General features: G+C 39.2%; 2 protein-coding genes across 2 annotated transcripts in view; one reads left to right on the top strand and one right to left on the bottom strand.

Annotated features, from left to right (window-relative positions):
- The window catches only part of ERC1 (ELKS/RAB6-interacting/CAST family member 1), a 313654-nt gene that overhangs the window by 247518 nt on the left and 49272 nt on the right, over nt 1–16864 (bottom strand). The window contains exon 3 of the mRNA XM_043966008.1: nt 8631–8705. Within this exon, the coding sequence (XP_043821943.1) occupies nt 8631–8705 (75 nt within the window). The remainder of the gene's footprint in view (nt 1–8630; nt 8706–16864) is intronic.
- LOC122728006 (40S ribosomal protein S21-like) lies at nt 12709–12993 on the top strand. The gene has a single exon (XM_043966009.1). It carries the CDS (start codon nt 12709–12711, stop codon nt 12958–12960), a length of 252 nt encoding a protein of 83 aa, XP_043821944.1. The 3' UTR covers nt 12961–12993.

Below are 16864 nucleotides of genomic sequence, written 5' to 3'. Positions count from 1 at the left end.
AATACAAAGACATTTAGAGCCAAAGAGTTGGGAAATTGGCATTTCTAAGTCAAGACAGGCTTCATTTACAGAGCATCATGTGGAAGAAAACTATGAATTCTAAGAGGCAAAGGTAAAGAGAATGTATTCCAGTCAAAGAGGAAAGTCTGTGAAAAGATTCATAGAGTAGAAATGGACTATCAAATACAAGGCACAGTAAGAAAGTCATTTTGTCACTAAGGAGGACAGTGTATAAAGGAAAATAATGTGAAGTCCAGCTATAAAGGTTGGCACCAAGTGGTAAAGAGCTATAAATGCCAAACAAAGGAATTTGTACTTGCTCCCAGACATAAAAGAGAGCCACTGGAGTTTATGGACCAGGGGAATGATATGGTGACAGATATAAGTGACTTGGTCACTTTAAGAAAATCACTTTAGTAAATGGATTGGAGTCAACAAAACTACTAAAGGGATACTTTGCAATAAAACAAAATTCATTTGAAAGAATAAAAAGTCAAGAGTATCAAGAGAGAAGGTTTAAAAACTACAAATAGGGGGCAAAGCCAAGATGGCACAGAAAAGGCACAGAAAAGGCTGACTCTCTGTGCTCCCGACAAATTCGTCCACATACCTCCAAAAAAAAAAAGTGTCATAAGACAACTCCTGGAGCAGCATAACCCACAAAAGAACAGAGTGAGACTATTGTCTAGCCAAAGACAGCTTAAACAGGCAGTAGGGATCATCTACTGTTTGGGGTGAGAAAGGAGCGCAACACATGGCTCAGATCCAGCCCCAGTCAGGCCACGCCTCTAGAGCCTCAGAATCTTCAGCCTCAGCAGCTTCTTCTGAAACTCAGCTCATGGACCTGTGAGGGGGTACAGTGGTTGCCTGGGGGAAAATAGTGGAGGTCTCTGCCGGAGAAGAGGCAAAGCATGTTGCCCAAGAAGCATACTTAAGAAATAGAGGCCCAGTGGTGGAGCAGCAGAGGTACATCAAGCTTTTGACCATAGAGAATCAGATTTCAGATTTCTGCTTCTGAGTTAAAGAGAAAGCAGGCCGTGGTTACTTTCAGACCAGGCGGGCTGAGAATGAGCCATGCTGGAAGCAGCGCTACATGTTAAGAAGGAGTTAAAAGTCAAGAAATAAGCGGCCAAGATGAGCAGGCAGGGAAAGCAGCAGACCATTGAAAGTTTCTTTGGTGGAAAGGTAAATCAAAATACACCCTCAGAAGAAGATAATAACAAAGTCAAAGTTCCTACATCCAAAGCTTCCAAGAAAAATATGAATTGGTCATAGGCCATGGAAATGCTCAAAAAGGACTTTGAAGATAAAATAATAAAGGTAGAAAAAAAATGGAGAGAGAAATGAGAGTGATGCAAGAGGGTCATGAAAAAAAGGGCAGCAGCTTGAAAAGCCAAAATGGCCAAATGGAAAAGGAGGTACATAAACTCTGTGAAGAAAATCATTGCTTAAGAATTAGGATAGAACAAAGAGAAACCAATGACTTTATGAGAAATCAAGACACAATAAAGCAAATCCAAATGAATAAAAAAATAAAGGGCAATATAAAATATCTCCTTCAAAAAACAGCTGACCTGGAAAATAGATCCAGAAGAGATAATTTTAAAATCACTGGACTACCTAAAAACCATGATCAAGGAAAGAGCTTAGACATCATCTTCCAAGAAATTGTCAGGGGAAATTGCCCTGATGTTCTAGAAGGAGAAGGTTAAATAGAAATTGAAAAAATCCACCGATCACCTCCTGAAAGAGATCCCAAAAGGAAAACTTCCAGGAATATTATAGCCAAATTCCAGAGCTCCCAGGTCAAGGAGAAAATATTGCAAGCAGCTAGAAAAAAGGAATTAAAATACTGTGGAGCTACAGTCAGGATAACACAAGATCTAGCAGCTTCTACATTAAAGGACCAGAGGGCATGGAATATGATATTCTGGAGGGCAAAGGAACTAGGATTACAACAAAGAATCACCTACCCAGCAAAACTGAGTAAAATCTTTCAGGGGAAAAAATGGGACTTCAATGAAAAAGAGGACTTTCAGACATTTGTGAACTGAATGGAAAATTTGAATTTCAAATACAAGACCCTAGAGAAGCATAAAAAGGTAAATAGAAAAAAGAAATCGTGACAGATTAATATCTTTTAATAATTAACAGATTAATACCTTTTAATAAAGGTTAAACTGTTTACATTCCTACATGAGAAGATAATACTTCCAACTCATAAGAACTTTCTCAGTATTAGGGCAGCTGAAAGGAATCTACTTAGACAGAGGACACAGGTGTGCACTGAATATGAAGGGATGATATCTATAAAGCATTTATTTTTTGTTTATCCTTGTTTTTTGTGGGGCAGGCAGGGTGGGGCGGCTTATGTCTGGGGCTGGATTTGGGCTTGGGGCCTCCTGGGTCCAGGGCAGTTGCTTTGTCCACTGTTTCACCTAACCTGCCCATGATGACATCTTTAAAATAAAGTTTAGGGGTAAGAGGAATGCACTGGAAGAAAGGGAAAGGGAGAGGTGGAAGGGGGTAAAATGGCTCACATAAAAGAAACAAGAAAAAGCTTATGGAGTGGAAGGGAAGATGGGGAAGGAGTGGGGGAGTGAGTGAGCCTTACTCTCATCAGAATTGGCTCAAAGAGGGAATAATATAAACACTGAAGAGGGTATAGTAATCTATTTTGCCCTGAGGGAAAGTGGGTGGGGAAGGAGATAAGGGGGGAGAGGCAAAGGAGGGAAGGACAGATTGGGAGAGGGGGAAGTAAAAAGCAAAACACTTTTGAGGAGGGATAGGGTGAAAGAAGATAGAAAACAGAGAAAATATCAAGGGGAGGGAATAGGATAGAGAGTAATACAGTTAGCAATAGTAATTGTGAAAGAAATGATAAACAGGTTGCAATCAGAAGGATATATGAAAAATGCAAGCCATCAATAGAAAAAGAACTGATGATATCTGAATACAGATTGAAGTACAATTTTATTTGTTAGTTCCTCTTTCTAAAATCATTTTGTCTGTTTTCTTTCACAACCTGACTAAAATGAAGATGTTTTGTATGACTGCACATGTATGACTTATATTGAATTGCTTGATTTCTTAGGGAGAGGTGAGGAGGGAAGGAGGAAGAAAATTTGGAACACAAAGCTTTAAAAAATCAATGTGGGGGCAGCTAGGTGGCACAGTGGGTAGAGCACCAGCCCTGGAGTCAGGAGGACCTGAGTTCAAATCTGGCCTCAGACACTTAACACTTACTAGCTGTGTGACCCTGGGTAAGTCACTTAACCCCAATTGCCTCACTAAAAACAAACAAACAAAAATCAATGTGAAAACACTTGTTTGTTTTTTTGAACATGTAACAGGGAAAATTCTAAATAAATTAATTAATTTAAAAATACAAATACGTAGGGATTGGCATACATCATTTAAAAAAATTATTGTTCAAAACTATGGTACTAGGTTGTTGGGTTTTTTTGTTATTCTTTGTTTGTTTTTTGCGGGGCAATGAAGTGACTTGCCCAATGTCACACAGCTAGTAAGTGTCAAGTGTCTGAGGCCAGATTTTAACTCAGGTCCTCCTGAATCCAGGGCTGGTGCTTTACCCACTGTCCCACCTAGCTGCCCCCTGTTGGGTTTTTTGGAAGATAAATAGAATGTTTTCATTTTCTCATTCTACTTTCTTATCTCTGTATCAGTTCACAAAACACCTTTCCTATATTCATCATTTCAAACTGTATAAATTCATTACACTCATACCACAATTACAGAAATAAAAGAAATGACTTAGGAAATCTAAAGATATAAGAGTTTTTTGCAAATATAACTAGGTTATCAAAGAGAATAGGAGAATGAAGAATCTAAGGTGGTTAACAAGGTTGGAGTGGAACTAAAGAGGATATTGGATAATAAGAATAGGGATAAAGACTAAAACACAGGGATAGGGGACAGGGACCAGATCTGTGATTCCACTGGTACTTCCAATTCTGAGGTGAGGAACCTCCTTCTATCAAAGCAATTGCTGCCTTCTCTGAAACTCATATATTTTAGAGTGCTGCCTAGAGTAACGGAGGGATTAAGTGATATGACCAAAGGCAAGTCTTAAGCCCAGGTATTCCTGGTTCATAGGTCATCTTTCTATCCACCATACCATGTTGCCTCTCACTTAACAACAACAGCTATTTAATAAATGTTATGTTAATTGAACTGAATCTGTACCCCTTCAAAAAGCTTGATTGAAGGGGCAGCTAGATGGCGCAGTGGATAGAGCACCGGCCCTGGAGTCAGGAATACCTGAGTTCAAATCCAGCCTCAGACACTTAACACTTACTAGCTGTGTGACCCTGGGCAAGTCACTTAACCCCAATTGCCTCACTTAAAAAAAAAAAAAAGCTTGATCAAATTACATTTTTCATAATGTAAGTATCTTCATTTCCATTTACAAGAAAGCCCTTCCCTTACCTCTTGCTCAGTCAGTCAATAAGCATTTATTAAGTAATCACATATATATATATATATACAACAAGGAACACTGGGACCCAGTCAGAAAGATCTGAATTCAAATCCAGCCTCAGATACTTACTAGCTGAGTGACCCTGGGCAAGTCACTTAACTGCTAGCTGCCTCAGTTTCCTCATCTCTCCAATGGATAATAGTACCTTTCTCCCACAGTAGTTTTGAAGATAAAATGAGGATATCTGTAAAGCATTTTGCACACCTTAAAGGGCCATACATACATACATACATACATACATGTTTAGGCATTAAGGCTCAAGATTGTAATATACTATGACAAAAAATATTGTGAATCACTGCATTACCTATTATATCTAAAAAATCCTAACAGCAACTCCCAAGACCATTCCAATGAAAACTAAATTTCAGTCTTTGCTGAATCAGCCTCCAAAGCTCATGGCAAGAATGCCATGTATTGTGCCCCAGGGGCCCATATTCAGATGCACTCCTACTAGAGATATTTTTAGCACATCAGACAATGCGCCCATTCCCCAGTCAAAAACAAGCAACAGACATAGATTCTGCACAGTCACACTAGGGACAAAAGGTGGAAAGGGAGAATCATACTGCATTCTGCCTGGGACAGCCCTTAAGTTAAGGACCCCCTAGGTTGGAGAGTATCCTCTGTGGAACACTCTGGAAAAAGCAATCACAACTAATACAGACTGAAGTGAGTAGAACCAGAAAAACTATTTAAATACAACATTGCTAAAAGAACTTTGAAAGACTTAAGAATTCTGATTCATGCAATGACCAACCATGATTTACCAGGAGTGAAGCATGCTCCCTACCTTCTTGACAGAAAGGTGATGAACTTGGGTAGAATAAGACATTTTTTTGGTCACTGTGGGAAGTTATTTTACTTGATTATGCATACTTTTAGTTAAAAGTTTTGTTTTTATTTTTCCCAGAAGGGAGGTGGGAGAGAAATAAAATATTTTTATTAATTTCAAAAATTTAAATTTTTTTTAAAGCAGCAGCCATTTCAAAGGCAGCATGGGAGGAGAGCCAAGAGGAAGGGCAAGAAGGCCAGAGTAATTGACTAAACTGGCCTGAAGGAAATAGGGGATTCTATGTTTCTAGTGGTTGAATAGTATTTTGTTATTTAGGACAGGGACAGGGGCTTAAAAATACTCAATCCCCAAAAGTACAAAGGCTGTGAGGCAGCTCTGCAGCCTACTCCTGAAAGTACAACCACTAGCAAGTGTAAAAGTGTCAGAAAGTGAGTGACACAGGACAATAACCAAAAAAATCTGAAACACAAAAGAATTAGAGAGGAAGAAAATTCAGTAAAAATCTGGACCCTGAGAAAATAAATCAACAGAGGATCTAAAAACTAGGAAATTGTGTAGTAAACCCACAAGGAGATCATCACTGCCTGAACAATTATTACATGACAAAGGAAAGTGAAACAAAGCCTAATGAAACAAAGGATCCTAAGGAATCTCAGCAGAGCACTGAACAAGATATTCCAGAAAGAAAAATGGAAGTCAAAAGAGAGGAAATCAGGAACAAGTTAAGACTCTATAGCTCTCAATGCAGAGATAAGAAACTCAATTTGCACTTTGGGAAAAAAATGAATCCACAATGGAGTTTCAATAAAGAAAGGGAAGGTAGATTAACATACTTTTAACATTAAAATACTTTAAACAAGCAGTAGGAAAGCAAAAGGCAACAAGGTTAAAGTAGCACATTATCTTTATCTAAGCCAAAGCTTCATCTAAGGGAAGAAAGCTTAAGCATCAAACTACCAGAAAACATGACAAAATTTTTTTTTAATTTTAAAACACCATGATGTGATATATTATTTAAAAAAAATACTTGTCCAGACCTCCTGATTACAGAAAATAAAGCAGCAAGCTAAAGAGAATCCACAAATCAACTAAAAAAAAACCCAAAACAAAAATTTTTAAAAACATGTATACTACAAACTCCAAAATATGAAAAGTTAATGTCACAATACCACTGACACCAACTAGGCAAACAACTAGGGAAAATGTAAATTATGAATTAAATTATAAATAATTTTAAAATTGACCAGTGTTTAAAGGCTTTTTGTTTTAAAGAAAGGCAATATGGAATTAAGGAGAGGAAGGAAGGAAGGAAGGAAGGAAGGAAGGAAGGAAGGAAGGAAGGAAGGAAGGAAGGAAGGAAGGAAGGAAGGAAGGAAGGAAGGAAGGAAGGAAGGAAGGAAGGAAGGAAGGAAGGAAGGAAGGAAGGAAGGAAGGAAGGAAGGAAGGAAGGAAGGAAGGAAGGAAGGAAGGAAGGAAGGAAAAAAAGAATGGACCATTAACAGATTAAAATGTAAGCAGAATTTAAAGAAATACAAGTCAATGTGGAGAAGTAGAACTGAAGTACCAGGGACTAAATCTAACCCCCTACAACTGACCTAAAGGTAAATCAAGGTATTTTGTTAAAGAAAATTACAGAGCAGATGAGTATATAAATGGGAAGAGGAGAAGTAAAGAAATGAAGGGAATGAGTGATGTTGCATTGGTAACCCCTATTGTCTCTCAAAGAAAAGGGACTGCAGAAGAACATAACAATAAAGGCTTGGAACTGAGTCACTGAAAGGGAAGGGGTGAGGTTCAGGGGGTAAAAGGATGGGGGAAAGGTGGAACACCAAAGAAAACTCCCAAAAAGAAAAGGAAAATGATGGCTCTAACATAAAGTACCAATTCAGAAAGCAAGGATAAAGAATGAATAATCAAGGGAGAGCAATGGGAGCTGGTGAGTTTTCCTGGTCTCTGGGCTTACAATGGGAAATTAGCAAAAGCCTGGCATTTGAGATTACAAGAGATGTGAGTGAATGATGTTATGTCTATAAGGCTCAATTCTTCCCTTGGCTTAGGCCTCTCCTCAGCAACCCAAAGTCGAAAGGGCTGAAGCATAGAGTCTAGGCCCCTCCCCAGGCTCTTAATTTGCTCCCTGTGAAAGAAAGAGAAACCTTTAATTTCCTCCTTGCTTTGGCTCTAAACATTGGGCTACTGACTCAAGGCATGGTCTGGCTGCTTTGCCCCTCCAATTTGCTCCAGGGGAAAGCAACAGTAGCCTAGAGGCTCTCCTGGTCCTTACCCTCTCTGGCCTTTGTATTTATTTTGTATAAATTATTTTGTATTTTGTATATGGATGTATGTGTCTCTCTTAATGGAATGTATTCATTTTAAAATATTCTATAATTGAACCTTTTTACCAAGTATTAATAACTTTCCCCTCAGTTGTGAACTAATCCAACCATTCTGGAGAACAATTTGGAACCATGTCCAAAGGGTTTTATAAAACTGTGCAAACCCTTTGACCCAGTAATAACACTACTAGATCTGTTCCCAAAGAGATCATAAAAAGAAGAAATGACCCACATGTACAAAATATTTATAGCAGCTCTTTTTGTGGTGGCAAAGCATTGGAAAATGAGGGAATGCCCGTCAACTGGGGAATGGCTGAACAAGCTGTGGTATATGAATGTAACAGAATACTATTGTGTTGTAAGAAATGATGATAAGGCAGATTTCAAAAAACCTGGAAAGACTAAGTAGACAGATGCTGATTAAAGTAAGCAGAACCAGGAGAACATTATACACAGTCACAACAACATGGTTCGATGATCAGCTGTGATATACTTAACTCTTCTCAGCAATACAATGAAATAAGACAATTCCAAAAGACTCATGGTGTAAAATGCTCTCCACATCCAGAAAAAGAATGATGAAGTCTGAATGCAGATTAAAACATATTGTTTTCACTTCTGTTGTTAGAGGTTTTTTTGTTTCTTCTTTCTTTTGTTTTTTCCTTTTTGTTCTGATTCTTCCCTCACAACATGACTAATGTGGAAATATGTGTAACATGATTGTAATGGATAACCTATATCAGATTGATTGCCATATGGCGGGGGGGGGGGGGGGGGGGGGAGGATTTGGAACTCAAAATCTAACAAAAATAAATGTTGAAAACTATCTTCACATGTAACTAGAAAAAAAAGAAAAGAAAATACTAGTAAACAACAACAAAAAAAACCTTTCCCCTCAATTAGTTCATGTCTGTTAAGGTTTTACTTTTTATCATTTCTAAAACATACAGCTAGTGTGTTCTCTTATCAACTGAAAACCTGAACTTTTTAAGGTTCTCACCTTCATTTCAATAACAGTTTGCAGAGCTTTTGTTTTAGCAGAATCAGGAGCATTCTCAAATCTCCGATGCATCTCCTAAATAAGAGGAAAAAAAATGTGTAAGCTAAAGTGAAATTTATAATATCCCACATTTCAGAGAGAATAAGTAGAATTCTTTCACTCTACCTTTAGGGAAAAAAGTGACTATACATGACTCATCTCTCTGGTAACTTTTAATCGCTATCTTTCCACCACATATTTCCAATCCCTGCTGTTCAGGTTAAATCTATATATTCAAATAGGGCACCTAGGTGACAGAGTGGATAGAGCACTGGCCTTGAAGTAGGGAGGATGTGAGTTCAAATCTCACCTGAGATACTAGCTGGGCAAGTCACAACCCCAATAGCCTTAAACATCAGGGGCCATCGCCAGTTGTCCTGCTATTTATCTTTCCAATGGCAGATATCTGCCAATTGGCAGAGCCAGATGGCTCTGGAGAAAGAGAATGACGTTGGTGGCTCCCTCACTCGAATCCAATTCACTGCAAGTCATGACATCACCTTTATGTCATGGTCCTTTCTGAGATGGAAGGACAAACAATTTATTCAATCACAAAGGATTCCTGTCCATGAGCAACAGTTTGTCAAAAATTACTCAAAATGGCTACCCCAAAAATGTAATGCAATACTATTACACTGTAAGAAAGGATGATGGAGACAGTTTCAGAGACATCTGAGAAGACTTAAAATTAAGTGAGTAAGACCATAAAAATAAAAATTTATAAAAAACCATTATAAGCCCACGTGAGCCTTGAGACGCCGTCCAGAAGCCCACATGGAGCCAAAGTCCGGGGCAGAGTTTTTGGGCTAACACTGTGATCAATGTCCTCAGCATGCTGCAGTCTGATCGAGAAGATGATATTCTCAGCACCATCCACACCTGCAGCCAATTCTTTGGGGTCCTGCTGGAATGAGGGGAGCTCTTCATGGGTCACCTGCCCGAAGAGGAGGCCACAATGGCAGAGTCTGCAGGTATGGATGAGACACCAGTATAACAGCTGCTGCAGCCGCCTCTCAGAACTCTTGGGCCACCATTCTTTCGAGGTCAAGGAACTGGCCCTTTGCACACACACACTTGTGCAGTTCAAGGGGGCACACCCACTGGAGAAATCTAAATGGGAAGGCAACTGTCTGCTCCCTTAAGGCCTCCTCTTGTCTGTGGTGGAAGGCCTGATTCCAACAGAGGTAGAATCATCTCTGATGATCTCCCGGTTCCAGAATACCTGGAACGTGATGACGTTCGTTACCACACGATGTAGGCTGTGGCGGATCTAGTGGCCAGGGTCACAGACACACACCAACAGGGGGTGCCTGCCACATTCTGGAACACCTTCACCCTGATCTCAGCTGTGAGCCTCCCCCACCAGCAGAGTGACACCTCCAATTTCTATGTGAAACACAAAGATACGTTGGAGAAGTGGAAGATCACTCTGCTCAAGAAACACAAACATGTCTTTGAGAAGATGTGGTTCAGTTTTCTCAAGCGTAAGCTGCCCATCAGCCTCTACAAGAAAGTGCTTGTGACCATGCATGATTCCATCCTGTCCCACATGAGCCAGCTAAGTCTCATGATTGACTTCCTCACGAATGCCTATGTCACTGGTGGTTCCATAAGCCTCCTGACCTTGAATGGGCTCTTTATCCTGATTCATCAGCATAATCTTAAGAACCCTGAGTTCTACCAGAAGCTGTTGGATTCATCTGTTTTCCATGTGAAGTACTGAGCCCGCTTCTTCTACCTGGCAGACCCGTTCTTGTCTTCCTTGCACTTACCTGCTTACTTGGTGGCTGCCTTTGCCAAGAGCCTCTGCTGCCTGTCCCTGAATACCCCGCCCCCCCAGGCCCTGCTCATGGTCATCCCTTTCATCTGCAACTTGCTCCAAAGACACCCTGCCCATAAGGCCCTGATTCACAGCCCCAGCATGGAGGCCAGTGGTGTGACCTCTGACCTTTATGACAAAGGAAGAAGAACCAGCCAAAAGTCATGCCCTGGAGAGTTGCCTATGGGAGTTGAAGATTCAGAGACATTATCACCCTGAGGTAGCCAGAGCAGCCATGGCCATCAACCGGGCTCTGTCCCCTCACAAAGTCAGCAATTGCCTAGTTGCTGGAGCTCTTGCTTTATGAGATCTTTAAGAAAGACTTTGAGAAGAAATCTGACACCTTCAAAGTTGACACTGAACAATAAATGACAAATCCTCTTTACAAATTACACTTTTATTTGTTTTTGTATTTTGGGGGGAGGCAAAGGAGGTTAAGTGACTTGCCCAGGGTCACACTGGTAGTGTCTGTTAAAAATTGTTATTTGAGGTTTTTATGCCTCCGCGAGCACTGGTCTGGGGCTCTGCAAACCGTAGGGTGCTCCACCCACTGGTTGTAGCCATTGCCAGGGCTCTGGCACCTCACGTCATCACCACTCGCCGACACCTACATGGGCCTGGCAAAATTATAGTGATTGGAAGAGCAGCCATCCCACTGGCTGGGGCTGTATGGGGTGTTTCTAAGTTTGGGGGAGGAGAATTGGGCATTCTAGGTGGACACTAGAAAGCGACAAGCGTTCTGCTGCGTATTTTCAGCTGATTCCTGGGCGGTGGTATTTTTTCAGGTATTATAATTTCCCTTTCCCCATTTTATTTCCTTTCCCTTGATATCCTACTGATCCTGTTTGTGTTTGTTTTTTTAAGTTCATTCTCGTTAAAATAAATCTTGTTCTGTTTTGAGGGAGGCTGTCAGTCTCCTTCCTTGCCCCAATATTGTGGCTAGCCGCTTAGCTAGTACTCCCCAATTGAAAATTGGTCCCCACACGTCTCAGGCCTGATTTGAACTCAGGGCCTTCAGACTCCAGGGCTGCTGCTCTATTCACTGCACCACCTGGCTGCCCCTCAAATTACAATTTCTTAACCAGCATTCCTAAATCTGCTTCACTTTAGAAGGATTTACTTCAATACAATGATGAAAAATTATTTGTGTTCTTAAAACCATCAGTTTCTCATCCAAGAATCCATCATCTTCAGCATGGCATTTTAGAATGCTCCTGGCAGTATTGCTTGTGGCACTGGCTATAAGATTTTGCAAATCCACCAAATCTCAGAGAGATGGCAGATATCTATCTTTTTGTCATCAGAGCAACAAATATCTGCCTCAGTCCACCTCAGAAGGAAATCACCAACCATCACTGTTTCTTCTTCTTTTAGTTACTAGATCACCTCTCTCCTGAATTAATAATAATTGAAATGAATTGCCTACGTCTCCTGTGCCCTCTCCTCTTCTCCTTTCTTCTTTCCTTTCTCTTGACTCTACCTTTTCTATCTCCCACTTCACACAAACCTCAGAACTACTAGGGATTAGAGAGTCACAAATGTATTAAGGTCACAATGTATTAGGGTCACAAATGTATAAAGAAAGGGCCCTTAAAAGTCCCTGAGTCTAATCTTTTCATTTTACAGATAAGGAAAATTAATTATAAAGAGGTCAAGTGATTTACCCAGGTTCACACAACTAATAGGCACCTGAAACATGACTTGAACTCTAGTCCTCCTGTCACCAAGTGAAGACCTCAATCCACTGCAGACCCACCCAGGAGCCAATGGTCCTAAATGTCTATAACCTCACCAGATATGGTTTGTTTCTCTCTTGGCACACTCTGGGTTCTTTGCTGTTTTATTTTTACAGTAGTTTGCTGGAAGGAACCTACTGCTGTTTGAAGGTTGCCCACCAGATGGTGTCATTTTCACATCAACCAAAGTAAAAGAGTAGAAGACTGGATGAAGACAAGGAGTCTAGAATCTCCCAACAAAAGATAATTTGCTAGGTAGATTTTTGTTTTTGTTTTGCTTTAAATTTCATGTTTTTTCAAGGATGGGGCAATTTTTATCTGGGTTTTTATCTAGAAAATCCAAAGACATACAACTGTAGCCTGATAGTAAAATTTTACCAGATGAGCCTCCCATTTTATTTAGCACACAGATCAAAAAAAGGCCACTAAAGCCTTTTCTCTTCCGCCGCTTTCGAGTTTGCACTCGGTTCCCTCACCTGACGACATGCAGAACAACACCGGAGAGTTCGTGGACCTGTACGTGCCGCAGAAATGCTCCACGAGCAACAGGATCATTGGGGCCAAGGACCACGCGTCCATCCAGATGAACATGGCCGAGGTTGACAAGGTCACAGGCAGATTCAATGGCCAATTTAAAACTTATGCAATTTGTGGAGCAATTCGTAGAATGGGAGAATCTGATGACTCTATTCTCCGGCTGGCAAAAAATGATGGTATTGTTTCAAAGAATTTCTAATTGAAGAAACCTTGTAGAATATGTCTTAATAAATCAGAAAAACGAGGGGAAAAAAAGGGCACTAAAAAAAATTCTCTCATTAGCGACCAAAATTTTCAAATCAAGGATTCTTTTTTTTTTAATTGGGTGAGGCAATTGGGGTTAAGTAACTTGCCCAGGGTCACACAGCTAGTAACTGTTAAGTGTCTGAGGCTGGATTTGTTTTGGTTTTTTTTTGTTGTTTTTTTTAGTGAGGTAATTGGGGTTAAGTGACTTGCCCAGGGTCACAGAGCTAGTAAGTGTTAAGTGTCTGAGGCTGGATTTGTTTTGGGTTTTTTTGTTGTTTTTTTTAGTGAGGTAATTGGGGTTAAGTGACTTGCCCAGGGTCACACAGCTAGTAACTGTTAAGTGTCTGAGGCTGGATTTGTTTTGGTTTTTTTTTGTTGTTTTTTTTAGTGAGGTAATTGGGGTTAAGTGACTTGCCCAGGGTCACAGAGCTAGTAAGTGTTAAGTGTCTGAGGCTGGATTTGTTTTGGTTTTTTTTGTTGTTTTTTTTAGTGAGGTAATTGGGGTTAAGTGACTTGCCCAGGGTCACAGAGCTAGTAAGTGTTAAGTGTCTGAGGCTGGATTTGTTTTGGTTTTTTTTGTTGTTTTTTTTAGTGAGGTAATTGGGGTTAAGTGACTTGCCCAGGGTCACACAGCTAGTAAGTGTTAAGTGTCTGAGGCTGGATTTGAACTCAGGTACTCCTGATTCCAGGGCTGGTGTTCTATCCACTGCACCATTAGCTGGCCCCAAATCATGGATTCTTAACAATTTTTATGCTATGGACTGCATCTGAGAATAATGTTTTCTAAATGTATAAAATAAAATATATGAGATAAAGAAATTTATTATATAGAAATATAGTTATTAAAAAAAAACAATTTAAGTACATGGAACACAGATTAAGAAGCCCTGGTCTAGATATGCTGATGTTGGTCCCAACTCTTTTAAACTCCATAGTAATATTTCCTAAGTAGCAAATAGTATATTCTACTTCAATAATTCAAAGACTTGTGATTTCACTGGTTTGATTACTCAGCCAATTAAGCACCTACCTACTAAGAGTCAGGCACTGTGCTAAGCACTAAGGAAAGACAATTTATAAATAAACATTTATTAAACACCTACTATATCAGGGAGGGTGGTCAAAAGTGTCAATGGCAAAAAAGACAAAGAGAATGAGGATTAAGAAAAGGGCACTGAGCACTGGATTTGGCAATTAAGAGATTAGTAACTTTGGTGAGAGCAGTTTTGGTGGAATGAAATTGGAAGCTCATGCTAAATGACCTCCGTTTTTTCTGAAAAATATGAGGCACCGTCCTTCAGTTAAGAAGGTGGGGGAGGGGAGGCCATGGGGGGCGGGAAGCTGCTATCATTCTGGTACATACAGGTCTTTTTTCCTTTTCATTGATCTCCTTAATGGATAGACCTAGTAATTGTTACTGGGACAAAAGGTATGCAAGCTTTAAGAACTTTCAGGGAACAGTTCCAAATTTTCTTCTAGAATGGCTGGACTAATTCAACAACTAGAAGAACAATCTATCCATGTAACTATTTTCCCACAGATCTCCAACCTGTCATTTTCTTTTTTTTATCACCTTTGCCAGTTTAATGGGTATGAGGTTTGTTTCTCTGTGTTGACACTTTGGCTTAGGGATCAAGACCATATTTGTACCATAGAATTAATTTGATATATTCTTTCCCCCATACTTTTTCAAATAATTCTATAGTTTGGGAGTTAATTGAGAGAGTTTGCTTATAAACTTATACGACCCAAAGTTTTCTTTCTTTGAGAAACCATATATAACCTCTTCAATTTCTTTCTCTGAATTTGTTAAGAGCTCTATTTCTTGTTCTGTTAATCTGGGCATTTTATGTTTTTGTAAACACTCATCCATTTTATTTTGAGTATCAGTTTTATTGCTATACAACTAGGTAAACTAGTATCTAATAATGTTTTCCTTCTCTCATGAAATCACATTTTTAGTTCTATAATTTGAGTTTTTTCTTCCTTTTTGTAATCAAATTAACTAATGGTTTGTCTGAGATATTGATTTGTTCCCTAAACCAGTAAGTTATCTAATATTATTTACAGATTATAAATTCTTTTTTTTTTTCTGTCCTTGAATTTTATTAATCAGGGCAGCTAGGTGGCACAGTGGATAGAGCATGGGCCCTGGAGTCAGGATTACCTGAGTTCAAATCCGGCCTCAGATGCTTGACACTTACTAGCTGTGTGACCCTAGGCAAGTCACTTAACCCCAAATGCCTCACAAAAAATAAAATAAAATAAAAAAAATAAATAAAAGGGGCAGCTAGGTGGCGCAGTGGATAGAGCACTAGCCCTGGAGTCAGGAGGACCTGAGTTCAAATCCAGCCTCAGACACTTTGGCTGTGTGACCCTGGGCAAGTCACTTAGCCCCAGTTGCCTCACTCCCCCCCCCCAAATTTTATTAATCTCTTCTTTGAATACTTTCAGGATTTATATTTGTGTTTAATTGGAGTTTCATTTGTTGGTTTTCTAAGGTTTTTTGATTGTATGCACAATCCATTGTTCTGGTCTTTCTTCTCTTTTATTGATTAAAGTGTTTAGGCATATATATTTTCCCAAAAAGACTGCTTTGTCTGCAACCCAAAATTTTTGAAATGCTGTCTCATTGATAACTTTAATGAAATCACCAATTGATTCCATGATTTGTTCTTGGCCTCATGCATGGTTTACAATGTTGTCTTTAATTTTTTTTCAGTAGCCCTTTAACCTAATTTTTACTGCATTATGGTCTTTAAAAGATGGGTTTAATATTTTTATTCTCTACATCTGTTTCTGAGGTTTTTATATGCTAAAACATAGTTTTTTTTTAAGTTTCCACGCACAGCTGACAAAGAGGTCTACATATTTGTATTTCCATTCATAATCTAATAGACCTCTAGGTCTATCAGAGGTAATTTTTCTAAAATTCTATTCAGATCTTTCCTTCTTACTTATTTTGTGATTAGATTAATCATAGCCTGAAAAAGTTAAGTGGAAATGTCCCAATACTGTAATTTTACTGTCAATTTCTTATTGTAATTCATTTAACTTTAAGTATTTAGATGCTATGCTATATTGTGTATGCAAGTTTAATATTAATATTAATTCATTTTCTTTGTGTCTTTCAACAAAATGTAGTGTCCCTTGTTTATCTCTTGTAATTAAGTCTATTTTTGCTGCTGCCTTGATTCATATCATGATTGCTATCCCTTACCTTTTTCACTTCAGTTTAAGCAAAACAGATTTTGTTCCAGTCGCTTATTTTAATTTTATGTGTATTTTTCTGTTTTTAATGTGTTTCTTACAAACAATATAATGATAGACTCTGCGTTCTACTATATTCAATGAATCAATAAACAGTTATTAAATACCTACTATGTACCAGGCACTGTGCTAAATGTTGGGGATACAAAAAAGAGGCAAAAGACAGTTCCTGCCCTCAACGGGCTTATGATCTAATGGGGAAGACAGTAAGCAAAGGAATATTTATAAGTGAAGAGATAACTAAGAGAGGGAAGGTACTGGAATTAAGAGGGGTTGAGGAAAACTTCCCATAGAAAGTGGGATTTCAGTTTTGCCTTAAAGGAAGCCAGGGAGATAAGAAGAGAAAGCATTCCAGGCATAAAGGATAGTTAGAGAAAATGCCCTGAGACAAGCAAGAGATAGTGTCTTGCTGGTGAAACAGTCAGAAGGTCAGTGTCAATGGATTAAAGAGTATATGCAGGGGATACATAAGGAGACTTAAAGGGTAGGAAGGGCCTGGGTTATGAAGGGCTTTGAGTTTTCTGGTTTTGCTCTTGGAGGCAAAAAGAAGACACTAGAATTTAATTGGGGGTGGGGGAGGGGGAATC

Source organism: Dromiciops gliroides, chromosome 5 (genome assembly GCF_019393635.1).
Source record: "Dromiciops gliroides isolate mDroGli1 chromosome 5, mDroGli1.pri, whole genome shotgun sequence".
NCBI lineage: Eukaryota > Metazoa > Chordata > Mammalia > Microbiotheria > Microbiotheriidae > Dromiciops > Dromiciops gliroides.
Note: the sequence above shows the minus strand (reverse complement) of the source record. Positions and strands in the feature narration are given on the sequence as shown.